General features: G+C 41.1%; 1 protein-coding gene across 5 annotated transcripts in view; it reads left to right on the top strand.

Annotated features, from left to right (window-relative positions):
- LOC119022588 (prickle-like protein 2) overlaps positions 1 to 22228 on the top strand; it is a 44186-nt gene that overhangs the window by 11862 nt on the left and 10096 nt on the right. For all 5 annotated transcript variants that reach the window (XM_037103626.1, XM_037103625.1, XM_037103623.1 and 2 more), the window contains exon 2: positions 19760 to 19944. In XM_037103626.1, coding sequence (XP_036959521.1) covers positions 19813 to 19944 — 132 coding nt within the window. In that variant the 5' untranslated portion in view covers positions 19760 to 19812. The remainder of the gene's footprint in view (positions 1 to 19759; positions 19945 to 22228) is intronic.

Raw genomic sequence — 22228 nt, 5'->3', positions numbered from 1 at the left:
AGTTTGTACCCACATGTGTCTCGGGCCACATTGAAGGACCGCTTGCTTGAGTAACATCTTCTGCGAAACAAGAAAAAAGTCACAACAGCAGGCAGAATAGGTTACACACTGTCTGATTTCCATTTGGTTCACTGTAATGCAAATTTTAGTGTTTGGAAACTCTTGCCTCTTGGCAGTGTTCGCAGCAGATGTTTGGGAACAAACTGTCTGTTCTAACTGATCAAATCATTGAAGTAGTAACTGCAATATCTCCAGAATCCCTGAAGAAATCCTGCACGTTTGAGAGTTGTTGAAGGAATCATTCATATCTTCTCGTTACATTAGCGTTAAAATGCGATACATTACATTTTTTGTGTTTAAAGTGTGTCTTCTCTGGCAACATTTTACAGCTGTTTGAACCCGCTGTAAACTGATATCACGTTTACACTCAACTTGTGAAAAAGAGCAACATTTATTGATGGTAAACATGACAGATTTGACAAATATAGGTAACAGCAACCAAAGGATGGCTGCTTCTTTGTCAATTTTATGAGGTGTTGAGTCAGAAAGCTGCCTATGACTTCTAAGTTCTTGATTATTTGGGCATTTATTGGAAATTAAGCAAATATTGTACATGAATGCTAATGCCAGGTATGAACTGACGGATGTAGAGCTGACCGCTGACCACCCTAACCCTACCTTTACATTTTAGTTTGGAAACAAATATTTGTATTGCATCACAGACAGGATAAAGATCTTAAGTAAATATAAAACATAAGCTCTTCCTGCAGAAATACAGGATACATAAATGGTGGAAATCTCGTCGTCCTGTCATTTTGTAGCTTAGATTCTGTAGTATTTAACTTTTCGCTGGAGACACACGCCAAGGTGACAGGCTTGAACACAATACATCAAGAAATGCATGTAAGGATGTTTCAGATTATCCCGATTCTAAAACATTCACCGCGAATAACTTACTGTGAGTGATCTGCGATTAAATCTTTTATTGTCCCATCCCCTGTTGGTTCGTTAGTTATTGTCTTAAGTAATAGATCTGAGTACCTCACTGGAAATGTTCCTGGTTCCTGTGTGCGTCCTATCCCGCTGTGTGGTCACTCAGTGTTGTGGCACGAACAAAGGTATTATTTCTTTTCATAGCTCCCTAAATGTTCCTCTGAGTAGCTCTGATTGTGTAGTTAAGTTGATGGCGGCTCCAGAAGGCGAGAGAGTTCACAGAGGTGGGGGAGTTATGGGAATTATCTTGGCCGCAAAGTCTTACAGAGGACCATCAGGAGAGATCAAGTACAGAGGAGGTAATTGAATTTGAGGTTTCAGCTAATGATTTTTCCAACAGCGGGACATCCCTCCCTTCTCCTGGGCTTGCAGTGTCATGCATGGCCAGCACGGACGCAAGCCCTAAATCAACCAGTAATGGCTTTGGGGGAGCTAAGTACCTCTTACTCTTATAACAGGTGTGTTTAAATGTCACTTGTTATTCCATACGTATAACGATCTTTTCCATTTTGTGTGCAGTCTTAAAGGCTTTTGCAGAGCAGATGTTAAACTAGATTCATTGCCTTTGGACAAGAGCATCATTGTTAAAAACCAATTAGGGGATAATGAATCTCAATAAGCTCAGGATACAATATTATATCCTCACGTATGAATTCATTAGTTGTCTTATTTAGGTCCCTGTGTCTATAACTACACAGGGAATTTGTTTAACCCTAATCCACTCACATCTTTAACAATGTTTCCAGCCCCGTTGTGCTTGAAGTGTGAGGTTCACTAACTACCTATGACCAGAGCTGTTTAATCTTTTTATTTTTTTTTTATAGATATCTCAACTTGAGGTTGGACAGTAGCTGCTTTTATATGGAGAGTAAGATTCAGACTAGAATCAGTTCAAAAGACCGAACAGAGTTAAAATGCTCCATTAAAAAAAAAACACATACCCTGATCATTCACCGTCTCCATCTTGATATAAATGCGTAGGGACGTGCATTTCTCCACTTATCAAAGATGGCGGCTTCCGAGGAAAAACACTGCGCTGCGTAGATGATACATATCCATCTTAGGGATCGAGAGCTGATCAAACACATGCCAAAAAAGACTGAATATCCGATGAGGAAGAGGAATGCACGATGTAGCATCACAATTAGCTGTTGACGTCAAGTTAACACCAGACCCTCTAATCCCATCCCATGTAAACAGTTGACCCAACAATCTTCAATCAGAATTAAGATATATCATCCATGTAAACATAGCTGGCATTTCTAAGCAGCTTTAACAGCCATGAGACTAAATCGATGGTAAAATATCTGACAACTATCTAAGTAACTTTGAAGTAGTAGAAGTATAAACTCTGTCAGACCTCATGCTGTTGTTTACCGCAGACAGATCGACACTGAAGCTGCAGTTCAATTTGAAACCTGGACTTCACGGCTCATTGGTCTCCATTTGTAGTTCAGTCAGGAACAGAGACTTCTCCCCTTGGACCCTTCGTCTCCTCACCTCCACTGTCATCCTTTTACCCTTTTTGGCGTCACTCCACATATCCTACATCTCACTTCACATCTATCTTTTTCTATCACCAGATCTGATTCTGGTATCTTCATGCTATTAAGTCATAATATATGTATTTCTCCTTCCAGCTTGGAAGCAGCTCTTATCACAAAATGAGTGGGTATCATAATTGCTCCTCTTATCCCACCTCAGCTCAGCCCACTGCTTACACACACACACACACACACTCACACAGATACACACACACACAAGCAGGCGTCGTCCCTGGTGCTGCGTTATAACCCATTTAGGTGCGACATCTTGTCGTTGCCCTTCAGCAGCACAGGCTCGCCGCTAATGGCCACCAGGTTTTTCTCATTAGTTAATTATGTTTTGTGATAAGGTCCACAGCTTTGAGCTGTTAGCTGAATGGCTTTTAGGCTAATAGTAACTAATCATCTCTGCAAACAGACCTAAATTGTCCTTTTTTTGGACTTGTTGCTTTGTCGTGGCCATCTATTATGCCTGGCTGCATCCTTCACAGACGAGCTGGTGTTTGTCTTGAGGCGCTCTTCTGCACCATCTCATTGCTGTGTGACTGAGGTCAGAGGCCAGGAAAAAAAGAAAAAAAGATTAAAAAGTCTCCATCAGAGATAATGGTGGTGCCCACTGATCTATATGCAATCACACTCTTACCGGTGGCTGCCCAGTATAATTTTCCTCTCAGGTTGCTATTCCGGTCTTCCGGTCATGGAGGTGTAAGTGATTCACAGATTTACAAGTTCACAGGGAACTCCTGCAGCAGCTTCAAACTGTCACATACATACACTGATTTGTTCCCCTCAGAACGCTTGCCTGGCACTGATTTGAGCCATCGAGATCTGATCGACTTGTCCCATCCCATTGTCTACATCTTTTGTACTGTCACAGTCGATTTATACTTCTTTGTTCTCTTTGGAACGACTCTGGCGTGAGTCACTACATGTCCATTGTTTGCGTCGCTGCACAAAAGCATTGGTTCCCAAAAAAGGATGCAACAATGATGGAGGGTGTCAAATGAATCATGCCTTCAGTGGCTACTCTCTCCGTGCTTTTAAATTTGGGCTGCAACCCAACTCTGCATAGTCAGTATTGGATTGTCTTTCTATAAACCCATGGCTCCAGTGGCAAACAGATGTTGTTGGTGCTAGATTTTCCACTAGCAAACTCTTTCTTGATTTTTCTTTTCTCCCGAGTACACCATTTTTTCCAGCGCACATTGAGCTATCTGCTCCACTTTTTCTTTGCAGCACAATGATGCATTGACTTTGTGGTGCTGACACAATATTTAAAAAAAAATCTTCAGTCCAGTTCAAACCTCTGGGGTCCATCTGCTGTTTCTTAAAAAAAATAGAGTGAACACTTAAGAAGAGATTTTCTCTGCTCTCCGGTTTACCACTCATACTTAATCATGCTACATCGTCATGGCTGCACCGTTAAAGCAGTCCAGGAACAGTAGCTCACACGACTCCTCTCCAGACTGAACACTAAAAGACACCACTTTCATATGCACAGCCCTTTACACATACATGGAGAGCTGTAAACGCTTCCCATATGGCAGCATCCACACATTTGTCGGCCCGTCTGCGTTAGTTAAAAAAAAATAAATAAATCGATTGCAGCCAGATCACTGCCAGTAAAAAGAGATTATGGAAATGTAGTGAGATTTATAACATTATTTCTGGAGAGAGTGCTGAGATTGTGAAATTCATACAGTCCTGTCACATCCATGCCAAGTTGTTATCAGTCTCACATGTCAGAAGAAAAGAAAAGGCCGACTTTACTTAGCCCTAAATAGATTACCTCTTTTTATAAATCATTGCATCAGAAGTGTGTGGATACTGCTGTCTTATCCGTGTGTCATCGTCATTGCTGGACCTAACTAATAAGTGTACCTGCAGGTTGCATAAGAACCCAGATGTAATTATGCACGCTAACGAAGTGAGCAACATAATTACTTTTTTAAATGAACCCCTAATTAAATCTGTTTATTTTCATATAACATCAAGTTCCTCTCAGGATCATATAGCACTGGTGCTGCAGTGTCATAACGTTCCAGCTGCACACGTTTAAAATATGCAGGTTTATGTCCTTATTTCAGCAAGTTCCTCAAAACAGCACTGTGTGTTCAAATGACACAGCGTCTCTCGACTCAGACGGAATTATCACAGGAGCAAAAGAGAATCTCATGTGACCTTATTATGGAGTGAAAAAGTCTGTATGGAGAAGACAGAGTGGATGGACGGGTCAACAGTATATACGAAGTACTTACATGGGACACTTCTGTTTGTTCCCTCTTTCCTAAAAACATGCAGTATTGGTTTCATTTAACCACGACTCCTTTTCCATGTGTTTATTGTTGACCCAATCTGACATCATCCTGTGGTGTTGTTCCTGGACCATTACTGAAACTGACCAAGCACATATTTGTAATGTTAGCTTTGTGACTTAGGAAAAAATGGCCCTGAAAATATGCACATGGGAGGATATATCCTGTGAAATGTGTTTAACATTGTGAAAGGGTGTATTCTAACCCTAAACATGTTTTTCTAAACCTAACCCACTATTTTCATTGCCAAAACGTAACCAAGTATTTTTGTTTCCCTAAACCTGAAAAAGTATTTGTGTTTCCTTAAACCTGACCAAGTATTTGTGTTTCCCTAAACCTAACCATGTTTTTTTGTTTTTAACTAAACAGTGATGGAAACCGAAAAGAAACAGGAAATAATTAGTGAACTTATCAATGAGTGAGTAGTACAATAATATGTTAAACAGGATATAAAGCCCAGTCTAGTGAGTGAGAGTCATGTTCTATATTCAGCTACAACAGCTTGCCCTAGGATTGGTTTTCAACACTCTTTCGTTGAAAGATGATGGTCCTGGAACAACATAGATTATGATGTTCTACAAACAAGAACAACATGGCGATATTAGATAGACATTATTGTTGTAATAGTGATGAAGAGGGTCCCTCCCCTGGCCTAAATCACATGCTTATTTTGACATAAAGCAGGATTATTCCCCTGTAACCTAACCAAGTTGTTTTGTGCCTAAACCTAACCAACCTTAACCGTAGTTTTGTCTGTGTGTTGTTCTAAAGTGCATCGACCAATGATATATTTGGAAATTTGGCTTAGATTTACAGAAAGTTATGAGCATGAGAACAACAAGGCGACATTGTTTGTTGGTTTCTTTGTGCAAATCCCACACGTTACTTTATTTACATGAAGTGGAAGAAAGGAAGAAGTCATTTCAGTCAGATATGCACCCAATATTTGAGCTATTACGTAAGTCAAAAGTTACATAAGAACAAATATAGCGTGACACTTCACCGCAGGTTAAACTGTAAAATAAAGTAGTGCTTTGATTCATCCATAAAAGATAGTGAACTTCCCGATTGCTCTGACCTCAAAATCCATCAAAGTAATGGTGCAATCTGGCAAGACAACAAGCAATTTATGGGGGTTCAAGCCCTTTCCCCCTCACATCATCAAGACGACTCAGGGATACACCCAACCTCTAACGCTACGCTGAGGCTTTCATTGCTTTTACTGCTAAAGTGTATCACAGGAAAAATGGCTCAGCTCTGTGTCTTCAACTCATCTCTGCTGTGATGTTTCATGTGAAGAGACCAGTGGGAGGACGTGTAAAAATGCATAGCAACAGACTTTTCTCTCCTGTTCTCGCTCACACATGCTCACAAAGACGCATTAACACACACACACATGCACATGCGTAGACAAATAAATACGCGCCTGCACTGATATTATACAAATGTAACCCCCCCAACACAAGGCTCTGTGGAATAATAATGGCCCCATATTAAAGATTACACCCCGAGGCAAGTGATGTAAATGGCATCACACAGCAGGAATTAGCCCGAGTTTGTGAATCCCCAGCAGCAGTCGAGGCAGAACATGCGCTGCTGCCAGCCCAGCTGCACTGCTCATACAGGTCATCAGCTCGGTCTGAAAACTGATCCTCACTTTGTGCATGTGGGTGTGTTGGCATTTCAGACTCATACCCCTTTCGCACTGTGCATAACGCACTAACACCCACTAACATCTGGCATTTGTCTTCATGAAGAGCGGGGAAAGACTACAATAAGCATTTGTCCCCATTGTTGTGGCTGCGGGTATTTAATGGCTCTGAGCGACAGTGATGGAAACGTGACACACGGATGGACACGTTCATTTTCACCCCTTTCCCAGTGCGATGCTGTGACACCTGTTGAGGATCTGGACTTTGGCACTTAAATTCGTTCCCATCCATGACCGTTCCAGCGCTGCTTGATCACGTTTCACTAGATTGTTTCACTAAAAAGAGACTGATTAAGACTGAGAAAAGTAACCACCATAACTATCTCTGGCCTCCATGCTGCTTTCTGCTGTCGCCTGTTTTACACCCGTTCGTGAAGTTGGCACGCTAGAAAACAACAACAGATTCACATTGGTGGCCATCTTTCTCTGACGTCATGCTCAGGGTGGGAAGCAACCCCTCAGGAAGAGCACCAGCTTTGATGCCAACTTTTTGTAGTGGCCAAAAAGGGTAATTACAATGCCATGTGAACATACTGGGACCTAATGATGATATTCCCCATTAGTTTACATAGTGAAAGAGGCAACTGTACAGCCGTGGATACAAGCAAAATGACTCCTTTAACTATAAGCATGTGAGTCATTCTGTCAATTTATTTAAAAATGTTGAATTCCCTGAACAGCTGCAAGATTACTTAAATGAATCTCTATTCAAGTAAGCTGGGCGCTAAACTAGAAGTTACTTTTATACCTGGAAAATCAAAGATGTCTGTGGCTTCACGTGCCACTGCGCAACTTTCACAGGAATTAATAGGACACCATCTCCCCTTGCTTAATCCAGATTTTAATGACATTTTTATATCCATGGTGGGAGGCGAATGTGGTATATCTGACAAGCCATCATCATTTCACTGCAACTGAAAAGATGATGAACAGTGAAAATCAAAAAGGGACATGGGGCCTTATTTCAAGGTAAAATAACACATTTCATTACCCATAAGCTAACGTTAGTATTAAACCAATTCCTAGGTAAGATTGCTGTTTGATAGTTTACACAAGAGGAAACGTGTAAATTAACTCTCAAATATCAACACACATCGTGGACAAATTGCAGATGTGTTCAAATGATAGCGTTAGCTCAGAAGTAGCTGAATGCTAACATTAACTGATGGGCTTTCAAATGTGTCATTTACCTTGAAATGTGTCCATGCAGATTTTCACTGTCCATCATATTTTTCAGTCCCTGATCAACACTGAGTATTGATCGTCTATTTTTAACAGGTTTGCCCACATTTAAAAAAAAACAAAAACTTGCATGTGCGTGCTATTCAGCCTCTCCCATTCGTCGCACCTGATCACATCCTTCCCTCAGACCAGATCATTTATCGTAAAATCACAATAAAGACGGGGAGGTTTCATGAACACGGTATCCGTTTCTTGCTGAGACTCAGGATGGTGCCTGTGTAGCGGCGTCGAGTGCGCTTCGCCTGTTGAAACCCTGCAATTCTATTTCAGGCCATCCCACACACAGTGGGAGAGGAGCAGAAATGTGTCACCCTTTAATTACAGCTTTTCAGGTCCTTGTGAAATTTTGTGCATCTGTAGGTAAGAGAGTCCTACTTTGGATTTCAGGAACACACCTCCAGCAATTAGCACATCAGGCACATGAACTGCAGATTGGGTGTACAAGTGTGTGTGTGTGTGTGGTCGGGTCTCTGTGTGCTTTAATTTGTTTGATTAAAGCATTTTTTGGTTTATTCGCCTGTACTTTTGGGATCGGCAGCTTCAGCACATGAAAATGATGTCCTTCCAGCTACAGATGACAACAAGGCGTGAGTAATGCGGACGGCCAATTGGAGTGTGTGCTATGTTCCCAATTATATCACCACCAAGTATTGTCACCCACTCTGAGCTTTTCTCAGTCTGTTCTGCCAGCTGAACTGTGGAGCCGTATTCCTAAAGGGTCAACCCCTTTCAATTAATTTCTTGTTAGTCTTGATCCAAATAAGCTGCATTAAGAATTTAATCCTCATAACTGGATTATGGGCTGATTAGTGCAACAAGAGAGCTGTTTGTTGTTGATATGAAGGGTAACACAACTCTGGATTTGATGGCGTATTGACAAGCAGATCGGAACCCGATCGGTTAATGAACGGCTCTCTCGTTAGAATCAGAACCTTGTTAATTTCTAGCCACCAGCAGGAGACCAGATCTGACAACGTTTTGGCTCTTTCTGTGAGTGTCCTTGATAACGATTTTTCCACGCAGACCTCAGAGGGCCACACAACCACACACACACACACACACACACACCTCCCCCTCTGTGAGCATTAAGAAACAAGATGGAGGAATGAAGGACGTCGAAGTTGCTTGAAAGATCGCTTTAAAAAGAATTTCCAATCCTTCCCCTCTGCGATAACATCATCTCTATCTTCCAACCTCCTTAAACATGCCAACACGCACACACACACACACACAAAGACACATCTCCTGCATCTGTATTCCTACATTTAGATAAACGAATAACACATTTCTTGTTGAGCCTCTTGCTCGGTTGCTGTGCTGTTATTGAGGTTTTTTTTTTTGCTTTCATTACATGGGCGCACATCAGAGTTGGGGCGAGGGCGACTGTATTTACTCAACCAGCCTGACTCCATGGCGACCAGCTCCCGTGCCATTATCCTGTGTAGAAGGTTACTCTGGCACACTCCCACCCTGCTGCGTGTAATAATTCCCCTCATCATCAGGGGGCAGGCTGGGTGTGAGAAGGCAGTCTTTCGAGTATGTGAGTGTATAACCCTTTATTATTAATGACAGAGTGCTGTGAGTTCAACAGGGGGAGGGGAGAGAAGGCCAGGGGTTGACATTTTGGGCCGTTGTAAGTCCCGTCGGGACGCTCACGCACCAGCGTTAGTGGAGCAGTAGGTCACTGTTTCAGTCCTTTACAAGGTGCTTTGTTGTGCCACTGTGAATCTGTGAAAACACAGTTAATTATTTGTGAAAGGATATCAAATTCAAACAGGAATATCATCCTGTTTTCTTTTTTTTTTCTTTTTTTTTTTGAATCTCACTTTGTCACATTTCTGTTTGTGTCCAGGAGTGTTACAGAACACACACTCAGCCCAGAAATGCCAATCATTACTGCACTCGCGGAGGCAGTTGAAAGCATCAGGAAACTAATCGAGGTGGAGAGAAAGGAAGCCAGATTTCATCCATCTGTTGTCCTGTAAAAATTGATTATATCAGTCGATTATGTAAGTGAGGAACGAGATGAGCCAGCAAATTAGTTTCACAGTGCAGCAACGGGAGTATCAACAATATCAGTCGATGAAAACGAGGCACAACGGTTTAACAGCCCCGTGTTTGTTTTTGTAAAAGCAGAACTACAATGTGATTAACATCCAAATCCTCTTGTTCCACTTCGAGACAACTCCAAGGTTTTTTTGTTTGTTGCAGTGTAAGGCTTAGGTGGATAATCACTATGAGAGGAGCTCGAAGAATGATACAAATATTTGTGACACAAGAAGGAAAGAGCATAGGGAGAAGCACGTCTAGGCTTTAACCCTGAAATAATCATTTGTATGGTGCAGTTTCTTGTAATAGGGCGAATGGTGTCTCCGCAGATCTGTCACTTGTTTATGGACTCATAGGATCACAGCGTTACATACATGTTTACTTCAAGACACAAGTTGTTCAGGCATAACATTGTTATAACGTTATGAGTTTAATTTGTAGTTAGCAGCAACGTCACATCCAGTGAATTGTTACAGACCTGTTTTTTTATTTTATTTTATTTACAACAGTGGTGTTGCACTCAGAACCTGTGGGGGGCGCCAAATCTGGGTAATGTGGCTTTAAGAAACAAATATTGTCTAACGTAAGTCTCTTAATCATCCGTTCTGTATTGGTTGTTTTTTTATCTCAAGTGTCAGTTTTGGATTTTGATTCGTCTCTTGGCATCTGTAGATCATTTTATTGTCTAGCAGTGTCTGTTAAATAATTGAATAAATGAGGCCTAGCTAAAGACACATGGGGAAAATAAGTGACAGGATACCAAACGTCCACTTTCTCAGTCTTTTTATTCACCAGACACATTTCCATTTCAATTTCTCAATGATCAACCTTTATGTGCATTATGTATTTGTCTGTTCGCGGTCTACCAGGGGAATATTGTTGAATTGTTTAGCAGAGGGTGCCTGAAGGCAAACCAAACCTCTTCTTTCACATAAGGAGCATAAAGACAGAAGGAAGTTAAAAAAAAAATGTATTTGTTAAAGCTCTCCACTGTGCTCTGGCTTCGCCGACGCTGTTGGAAGTGGTAAATTGCTGCCATTATCAGCAGAGGAGGAGCAAACGTGTGATTTTAAAACCTGCCGCATCTGATTTCAGTTTTATGCACATAGTAAATAGTTCAGCAGCGTTCACAAAATCCTGCACGGCTGTTTGTTGCCACATTGCTGCAGTCCGCAACAGACAAAGGATGATTAATCGCTGTGCGTCGGAATCATAATTCCACACAGTGTTTGTTTACTGTGAAATAATTGCCTACATACAGCAACGAGATTAGCTGACAACCAAGAACCTGTTGAGATGATTAGTATCCTCTTTTGTTCGGCTTTTGTGTGTGAAAGGGGGACTCGGGAGTGAGCACGTTCAATTTAAAACTCATCATCACCGGTGTTTTTAATTGAAGCCTCTAATGTTTAGTCGAATTTAATGATTGGATTCAAAGCACCAGTTGATGTTGTTGATATGAAATGTCCGTGACTGCTTTCTCTCCATTTCTGTGCAGTTCTAAAGGGAGAATGTGTAAGTGTAGAGAACCTGGCCGACCAGTTGACTGCAGACATACTGTATAGTGTTATAACAGATAAGGAGATTAAAAGTCAGATTTGTCGTATCGTCGCTGTCGCAGAGAGTCCGTAGATTTTGACAGGTTTTTTTTTGTGCTCTCACTGTGAAGAGTTAACAGAGCCTCGGTCAGGCTCTGTGCTTCATCCGAGCACCTCCTCTCATGTCAGCTTTTACATAAATAAGAGCTTTTTCTCTCCATCACTCCCTCTCCTTCTCTTTCTCTCATGCACACCCACACAGAGCCTGTCAGAGGCACATGAGGATGGGAGGAGGAAGGAGGGAGGTGGGTGAGGCATGACACGTGAAAAAGGAAAAGCGATGCTCTTAACACTGCGTCTACAGCTCTCTATCTATTGTTTCTCGATCTTTTTTTTTCTCTCCCTCGCTCTCTCTCTCCTTCTGTCTCCAGATAGCGTATGTATTCAGGACTATTTTCTCCCGCTGAAATTGGAGCTGTTGTGAATTTTTGCACGCAAAGCCTCTTCTCTTTGTTCTGAAAATTACCCAATTACCCAAGATCTTCTCTCCTCTGGCTCAGAGATGTTGATTAATCTCAGTTAATTTATGTGTAAATTAAGACACTGCTAATTGGATCTAACTGAAAGAGATGCAAATTATGGAGAAAGGAAAAAAAATAATAATAAAAAATCAGATTCAGCAAGGGTTCGTGATGCGTAAAACACGCTATGCCCACAGGCGTACAGTACGTTGTCCATTATATAACTGTACCATAGTGTGTGAGAAGGAGAACACTAAAAGATTCATGTCTCCCAAGGACATGCGAACATAGATCAGGTTCTCTCTCTGTTTGTAATTTATTGCTAAATCAATAAAAATCACACAGTTTTTCAGACACTGTAGTAAATGGGTGGTGTTGAAGACTTTGCACACCAATCGGTTGCCACGGCAACTTGCAGAGTTTTTTGTTTTTTTTTTCCGACTGACCTACAGTTAGCTGCATGCTGCCTCACCGAGGTACAGCGTGGATGATATCTCCTCCGTATACTAGTCCTCTGTACCTGGTGGAAGTAATAATCCATGTCGCGTAATTACAAAATCTGTATGCCCAAACAAAACCCGTGTTTTGACTGCGGCAATTTGACGACAATTATCTCAAAGTGAGATTCTCTGAGGGCTGCTGGCTGACAGATTACACATACCGTGTCTCATAAAGAAAAAGGAATTTAACTCTGCTTGAAATTTATTGTGTTTTTAGTTGAAAAAAGTATATATAATGTGGCTGTTTTGACACTGATCAAGAGATGGATACGTTTAATGTTGGAGTGAAAACACATCTCTGCAAGGTGATCTTAATGAGTTAAAGATGTAAAATACAAAATATTTGTCTCATCTCCTTTAATAGGACGCACTGTAATCATTGATATTAGCAGCAGCATAACTCTTGAAGTTTGGGGTGCTGTTGACACATACATAGGCATTTCTTAAACCCATGTGTTTTTTTTCAGTGTATCTTTGGCTTTTCATACACATTTAAATGGCATTCTAGGTCACAGAACTCAGACCTTCAGGGAAAACTGTCTCTACGCTGGAGATTCAGAAACTCGGGCAGAAACAGAGATTTTTTTTAAGAAGCGATGACGCATACGCCCACGTTCACTTCCTAATTAGGTCTTATCAGTGTATGTAGCATCGCTGGCAAATGTGAACTCCGATGATACTGTTGAGTATATGAGATTGAAGGCCTAAAATTGACAGAACGGATGCTGTTGCCAGAACTGAAGTAGACACTTGGATGAGAGGTGAAACATCTTCTTCAAGTAACTGAATCAAGTCCAGTTGCCAACGATACAGCACTTTGAATAACCGCGACCTGGATGACTGAGAACCGTCATCAACATCTCATCGCCTGAATTTAAAAAGACGTGAACAGAAATTTAAAATACAATGCAGGAAAAGTGCTGTTAACAATTTAAAAAAAGATGATAATAAAAATAGCATTATCCAGGAGGATTCTGTGAAGAGCAGTCACATTTTACTGCATCATCAATTTTGCTGTTTTCAAGAGAAATGATGCGTTGCCACGGTACCGGCCTTGTTCCTGTGACATATATACTGACAGTAGAAGTAATTTAGGTAAAGAATATGTAAAGTAAGTCTTAAAATGTTCCCCTCCCCTCTTTTTCAGCATTTGATTTGCATTTGAATAACTGTACTTGTGTGGTTAAGCCTAAATTGATTGTAAATACAGCTGTATCTGGAAGATCAATCTTTCGATGCGTCAGTATTGTGTCAAACCTCAATACAGCTCAGGGGATGGATAAATCACTGAGCATTACTTCTAATAAGTAGAAATCAATCCTCAAGAAAACTGAAATCTACCAAGAGCAGAATTTGCAACCATGACACTGGTGATGGAGGCCAACAAAATACCTGTAACAACCCTGAAGGAGGTTCAGACTGAATACAGTTAATTGGGTCAAAGCCACTCTCACTTTGACATTCAAGGGTCTTTTCTCTTCGTCACTGACACAAAAGACACATTAAATCTACCTTTGTGGACCAAAGATAGACTACAATAAGGCATACAGACAAGTACAATTGTAACCCTAAATGAAATAGATATGTGGACAGCAGTGAGAAAAAAGCAAATGACAGAGAAATTAAAAATCAGTGCGCACTAATACTTATCTTAATATACGGTAAAGACTTGTTTCTGTTCAGGTCCAACAATATTCGTATTCTACTGTAATAATTCTGATGCAATCATTCGTGCCTACAGAGTGACCCCGCAGAGAGAGTTTATCATTCCTCCTCAGATCACCGTCACAATTTGAAAAAGACACTTTCAGTCATCAAACGCGAGACGATTCTTTCCTCCAAGCTGTTCAGGGAATGTGAGCCGCAGAAAGGCACGGGAATAATTGATGATAATTAGGATGTCATTGTGGTTTAAAGGTCAAATACTGAATAAGAACTGGGGGAATGTCCAGACAGATTTTTGTAATGATTGTAGACTACATGTTCAGCGGAAGGTCAGGTTTTTTTTTCTCCCAGCCTTTAACTCTTCCCGGTGATTCCACTGATTAGTTCCTCCTATCTGGTTGAAAGCGTATTGATTGGAGGACAAGCAATCTCTCGGTCCTGGCTGTATCTGCTGTAGACCTTTTCACACTGTTAATTACATGATCCTAATCCTGTCAAAGCTGTGCACAGATACACCAAACCATCTCTGAGGGCACCTTTGGTGGGCTTTTTCAACATCTCACATTTAGAAATTGAATGGTCAACACCAACACAGTGCAACGTTCTATAAACAGCTCATATAAAATAACACTACCATGGATTAAAGGGAAAGAGCTAATTGTTCTACATGATTTATTGTAATTATCTCTAATCGATCATCAGAGTATTTATCAAAACATGTTAATGAAGCTGCAATTAACAATGGGTTAACTTCCAGGATAGCAAACAAATGACAAGATAAACTCTTCTTCTTTCTAAACGTATCGCCGCTTCTTTCTGAAGCATGAATTACCCAAAAAGCGTGCCTCCTCCAGGAAACAGAAGTTCACAACTCGCTTCTCCTCTCTCCTTGTGTTGCTGGGGAAGAACAGAGGAGTGTGTTCTGACTAACCAGTCGAGTGTGCATTACGTCAAAAAAGTCACACACTCATCAGCAGCCTTCTGTACCAGCTGAATGTGCATTCAGTCAAAAGTTGGGGTGTAAAGATGACGACTCACTACATTGAAAGTGTTTGACACCAAGGCTGTGTCTTTGTTTGAGAATGCACAGTAGAGACTGAGAGTACATCTTAATAAGTGGGGTGTGAAGGGACCATTAATCGAAGCACTGGTGCGACACAGTGACGCCGTCGTTCCCTCCATCTAACAATGTGTACGTGCAATGTGAATGTCACATGCTTCACCAGGGTTTGCATAATACTGGGCTGGAGAGAAAGAGGATTAGTCTAACTTATTTTTCGACACAACGACCAATTGGCTACTTGACTGTTCACATATTACGCGTGATATAAAACCTGGCTTAGTGAGAAGATGGCAGTTGACTCCTGCACACTGTCCACTGCACTAACCCACAACATTAATCATGGCTCTATTTCATTTCGGCGCCCCGGTAAGCCATGTCGCAGAGCCAGCATGCACAAATATCCCAGGCCCAGCCGTCATTAACATAATTCGTTACACCTGTGGTTTTTCCATGGTACGACTTGTCAAAACGTCTCCTGTGAAAAGGGCCTATTAGAAATGTCACATTTTTTTTGTCACAGGCCTTCATTAAACTTGATTTGCCTGGAGTTTAGAGGGTGAGATCATCTGGTCAGAAGCAGAAAATAACCCACCTTGCTCCCCCCCCCAAAATCCATCGTAAGTTCACATTTTGTCTTCTGTGTTTAACACTTGTAAACACGGAGAACAAGACGCTGTCGCTTAACGAGCGGTTTGAATACAGAGTGGAGCCATTTCTAAACGAACAACAGCTGCGCCAGCGGACATGAGCAGCCTCTTCAAAGTCCTGTCATAGCGAATTCACCAGCTTTGTACACTTGCAAATATCTGAACGAAACTCAGTTGCGATTTGTGTGGTTTGTGGTTAGCTTGTTAGCATACAGGATTCAGCATGTAAATGAGGCAATTCTGGAGCCGGGGCAGATCTCATATTTTGAAGGAAGCTAGCTTGTTTCCCCAAGCTCTCAGTTTTAGCCAAACTGAACCCAGCCTGTCTCTCTTCTGACACCGTTCAGACACAGAAATAGTCATCATTTTATATCTGATTTTGCACTAAACTGAGTGGTATGAACCAGCAGCAGACTGAACTGAAGACAGTCAGAAAGCAGTGATATGGTAACGTAGCTTAACGAGAATGGCACTAAGTAAAGTGCATACCTCCGCCAAGGCCCCTTTTAATTAAATCAAGCCTAATCCAATATCAAATAAAACATATTGAAATCTGCTAAATCCAGATTTTTTTTTTTTTTTTTGGATCCACACAAATATGGCTTCTTTTTTTCATCAAGATCCATGAATAATTATTATCATTATAAGTCCTGTTTCGCAACCAAAAGTTTCTTGGGCCAAGACCCTTCCTCCATCCAAGTGTCATGGAAATGTGCAGTTTTTGTGTTATTCTGCTGACAAACAGACACATGTGAAAACATAACCTTCTTGGTGGAGGTAAAAATGAATAGCAACAACTTAATTAATGACTAAGAATGACTAAACTTAAATTATGACAGGAAATTATGCTAATGTGCCTCATTGGTAGTCACCATTGGTGCGGGACCTTTTAAAGGCAAAATGATTCCACAGCTTTTTACAATTTTAACTTTTTTTTTGTACAGATTTAACAAGCGAGATGTAACATGTTAATCAGTCAGCTTTGGAGGTGCTGGTGGGTGAATTTTGTTCCGAGCCAGGCTAGCTGTTTATCCATATCTTCAGTCTTTATGATTAAGATTAACCAACCAACTTTTGGCTGCGTCATTGTAATTAATGTACAGATGTGACGTGCCAAATGGTTTGACATGCAGAACCATCTGGAAAGGTGTTGCTAGAAGCTGTTAGGAACGGGGCAGGCCCTTTCAAGAAATACTTGGCAGGTGATTGGACGGACCATCTGCCAATCACGGTATATCAATCAGATGTGGAAGTGCTACCAGCAGAGCCAGTCTGTAAATCACACTCTTAGTAAAGCTAGTCAAGAGAAGAGCGAAAACATCCCCTCCATCGAGAACAGCCTCCAGTGACGTCTTTAATGAAATATACTCTGCAGTTCTGATACAACTGATGCAATAGCAGCTACGCAAACCTCTTGAGGAGCTGCAGTCTTTGCTTTCAAACGAACGGTTGCTTCCCTTGCTGGTTGTCACATCTTGTCAAACCACAGTCATGGCTGTCAGTAGTTCCTCGTAGGACGCCGGTTGGTTCAACAACTGCGTGTCCGGCCACAGGAGCCTAGCTTGAAGTCTGGCGAGATTGATTTGCGAGATCACAGGCTCACATATCCGTCTGCCTCACAAGGTAAGTGAGCGGTATCAATCATCGCTTGTAGCCGTCGGCAAGAAGGGGAATAGGGGTAATCTCAAAATGTCAAAGTATTCCTGAATAGAATGCAAATCAGCAAAATGATTCATAATTCCCAACTCTAATATCAATATTCTCATGTGTCTATCCGGAAGCGTATTTACTCAAATGATGTAAGAAATGTAATATTTTGTTTCAGCACACCGCTCTGATGTCATATCAGCATAAGTCACATTTGAACTGACGTCTAACTGGTGCAACAGGCTGCAGGTTTTTCCCAGCAGGCCCACTCGGTCTCTCACACAGCCTCCATACACTAATGAAGAACAGCCTCGGGCCAGGCTAGAGGCTCAAGGTTACATACCTGTAATCTCTCTTCACAAAGAAATCAGCAGCACCCATCTTAGAGAGATAAACAGTACTCAGCTCTGCTTGGATGGAGGCTGACTCACTGGCTCAGTCTGTGGAAATGTCTGCTGTTCCTTGGCCACTGCTTAAGCTCTGTTTTCCTCTGATTTCTGCTCTGTGGGAAATGATGTTGCTCTCTAAAAACTGCCTGAAAGGACCCCGTCTGATGGTTTTGGGAGAAAATCATTTTGGAGGAGAAATGTCAGGGCCAGGTTCACAGTTTGTCTCTGACCATCACGCTGTTGTTTTTGTCAGCTCTGACCTTGATACATGACCTACAGACAGAGAAAAAAATACAAAACAGCTCATCTGATGTCTCACTATTCGGTGCTGGCATGTTTACACTGATCACATTATACTCTGTGATTACATTACAGCAACCTCAGGAAGTTCAGTAATCACTATGGGGGTTTTTCAGATTAGGTTCTGACATTGTTAGAAAACCACATTTGTTTCTTTCTGCTTTAAACTAACTGACTCTAATATCTTTCCACTCGTCAGCTTTTCAAAATAACAAGCCATTAGATGTAAACAGAACTCATTCTTGCTCTCCTTCGCTGGCTTGCTAGATCTTCGAGTTGCCTGTAAAATGAGTTTGCATTTCATTTTCATACTTTAGTGGTGGAGGCGATACCTAGTGCTCTTAATTATTCATGTGTCAGTAATGTGTGCAGCCGTTCCCATCTCAGAGGGGAAGAAGGAGGAGAAGACTAAATTGATCTCTAATCCATACTTTCAAGCAAGGCAGTGAATGCAGATGCAGCTGTATCTGTGGGTAATGATCACTGCATCATTAGTGAGACATAATCTCGGGCTGCATCTCTTTTTTTTAATCCATATATATAGTTTTATGAATGCACTTCACAGATCTGACAATGTCGGTCCGTCAGTCGTAATACCACTTTGGTCCAGAGTGAAATATCTCGACTGCTATTGGATGGACGTTCATGGTGTTCAGAGGATTAATGCTGTTAACTGAAGGCCACCTTGACATTTACTCTAATGCCACCAGGATATTTTGTGACAAATGCAGCGAAGTTGTTTTCGTCCAGTCAGGGGAAGATGGAGGCCACTTTGTTGACTGTGCTGAGCTGGTTTCCTTGAGTATTAAATCGCTTTTCTCAGCTTGAGGAAAGTTTTACAAATGTAAAACCTCCCAGATCAAAAATACATAATAGAAAGAGTCATAACAGACCTTGTTTGCATTTCAAGATATTCACAGATGTCTCTTTTATAAAGGCGTTCTATGGGAAAAAAAGAAAAGTTTGGTCCACAGGGGGATTTTTCGCTCTGAATCAGCAAGTGGCCACCAGGCCAGAGTGAAAGCAAGGCTGAGCAGCACCCTGTGGGGTCTGGTGCAAAGGTGTTTATTGGACTAACCGGGCTGGTGGTTAGTTAAAAAAAAAAGAAATGTATATCACCACCTGAGTGCAAGATGAGTCAATTTTCATAATTTTCTCTGAAATTACAAACTGTAAAATCCCATTAATAATACAGACAACTCTATTTTTCACCACTGTTTTGCCTGGTATTAGTGTATTGATACATCTTAACAATACCAAACACCTGATATTAGTTTTTGCCCGTGGGCCACCTTTAAGTTGCCTTCCGAGGGAAAAAGTTTGAGCACCCCTCTGGATAGACTTGAATGCATTTTAAACACCTAGACCATTGATTTTTTTTTCTTTTTTTTTTCTCCTGTGAATATGTGAGAGCAAGAAAGAAATGTATGTTTCCCATCACTAATTTTCGTCCCTATAGCCTCCCACAGCGCGCATGATGTTTACCACTGCAGAATCTAAACCCGCACACCACACCTATAGCCTGGAATACTAATAAGACGACTACCAAGACTTTGCAGTCTCTCAGATTTTTCATGTTTCTCTCTCTTGTTTCACTTGACTCCTTCCTCACTCTCTCGCCGTTTTTCTTTACAGGAATACCTGTGTCCACTGAAGCGGTTTGTGTAGAGGAGCATGTTGTGACAGCCATGTCTCTGGAGATGGAAAAGACCATCACCAAGCTGATGTACGACTTCCAGAGGAACTCCACCTCTGATGATGACTCTGGATGTGCACTGGAGGAATACGTCTGGGTTCCCCCCGGCCTCAGTCCTGAGCAGGTACTCGAGCTCACTACACTTTCCCTTTTAAGTCACCGATATTCAACCTGCACACCCCTTTTTCATGTCTCATCAGTGCTTCATCAGCTAATGCTTAGCCAGACTGTATCAAATTGAACCGGATCGGTCAGAAGAATTTAATTATGCAGGCGATAAAGCATCTGTGACTCCTTCCTAATGATCCTGAGATGGAAAATTCACTGATCTGAAAACAAGAAAATGGATCGTTATTGTTTTTTAAATCTCCTTCATGGGGTTTTACTCTCTTTGGGTTGGGGGAGGGGAAGAGGGAAGGGGGCAGGGGATGACGTACAGATCACTGAGACTCAGCTGTCAGGCGCTTCGTGGAAGAATAATTGCAAGGACATTTTTCAGCTGTCAGCGTCACAGCTGACACTGCGTAAGAACCAAGTTTGCAGGCAGACAGAGTGACAGCCATAACCAAAGTCATGAAAAGGAACCATGGAGAGATTAGCTGATTACACTGAGTGATGAACAGATGTGAAGCAAAGAACAAATTAGGAAAACATTGTATGTAAATCAAGCAGTTATATATTCTGTTTGAAACCTGTTACCATTTGCCCTCATTTGACAAGTTAGGAGCTTGTATGCCCGCCCTGCCACCTACAACAGCCAACAAGTCAATTTACTGTCAGGAGACGCACTCTGTGTTTCATCCTCTCTCTCCTGAGCCACCAACATGCCAGCCCCTCAATGACTGATGCATCAGGTCGCCAATGAGATTTCAAATCTGTGAATATATCACTGAAATGGGATTAAAAGCCCAAAGCTTGGAAATTATGCAAGTCTTTGTCATTTTCTGCCATTTGTTCTCTTTGTGTAGGCACTTGTTTTGACTATTTTATATGCACATAGTTTGTGTAAATAAGGAAATAAAGAACCATGATGAGGTTAATGCTCCTGTTGCTCCATTTTGCACGCAGTCAATGGCATATTTAATTAGGAAAACGTGTTAAGGGTTTATTCTTTTTAGTGATATTGTAATTGTGGATCCATTGTGTTTTTCAGCTAATTGGGGCAATTATTAGCAGGCTTACTTTTGCATTAACAAGAGAAATTAATCAGTTCAGTGTTCAAACTCCTGTAGATCAACGATAGAAGCACTTACAGAGTTTCTGATTATTTGGGAAATAATTAAAACTGTAACCTTTGACATCAAGCTTATATGAGAAAAATATGTCAGTTTAGAATTGTAGACGTATCGAAATTTCACTGTTTAGTGAAGACTTTGGTTACGCTTAGCCTCAATTTGTGCTGTATTTTTGTGTATCCCCTGAATTTGAACCCAGAGGAATGGAAGTAATTTGCGTCAGTGAATGTTTGGATGAATCTAATTGAAAACGTGTGGCAATGTGTTTATGCGTGCAGGTTTCACAATTCCCTGTTTGGAGTCATTTGCAGTTTAAATGCCTTTTAATTGCATGCATGGCCAGGCTTATGCAATCGACTGTGCTGCCGTTGTTTTCCATCAGTTCTGACATAAGATAAACAGTCCTGCTCAACTGTTTTGAGTATCAACAAACTGTCTTTATTTAATAAGGGCAGCACTCTGGTGCAACAGGCCTCCTACAGCACTGTTAACAGATGACAGAGCCGGGTTGATAACAGTCATTTTCTCCAGTCAGCCATCTTGACAGGATACTGAAAGAGGCTGCAGCCTCTCTCATCCAACAGGGGACGCAGGCCATTTTAGCTGCTTAGTCCAATTTTTAAAAATACACTCATTATTTTAGGTTTCTCACCAAACAATGGTATCACTCCGACACACCTTTCATGTAGCACAGTTCACTGAGCTATCAGAACTGAAAATGCCCAGTTTTGTCAACGTTGTGTCAGGACTTGCTTCTTAAAATGTTTTCATTCTCCAACGTATTGACAAAATCTACAAAACTGCGGTGCCTCTGACAAAACTGTCAGATGATAACTGTGATCATAGGTAACGCTTTGTAATAACCATCCTTAATAATACATCATTCAATTTTAGTTAACTGTTATTTTAATGTTAACATACAAGGAGTTATTATCCATTTTTTAGGCATTGTTTATAAAGAGGTTGCAACTGATATTTATAAAACCAAATGGTTAATAAATATTGCATCATTTATCTGCTGGTTAATGGCCATTATAAAGTTGCAACTAATGTTTATAAATGTTTTTTAACATTAAACAATTGTTTTTATTGAGTGCAATAACTATTAACTACTGTTTGATTAAGTATTAACTCCCCATTTGTTAACAATGGTTAATATACAGTTTCAACTAT

The sequence above is a fragment of the Acanthopagrus latus genome, chromosome 7 (genome assembly GCF_904848185.1).
Source record: "Acanthopagrus latus isolate v.2019 chromosome 7, fAcaLat1.1, whole genome shotgun sequence".
NCBI lineage: Eukaryota > Metazoa > Chordata > Actinopteri > Spariformes > Sparidae > Acanthopagrus > Acanthopagrus latus.
This window is presented reverse-complemented; position numbering and strand designations above follow the sequence as displayed.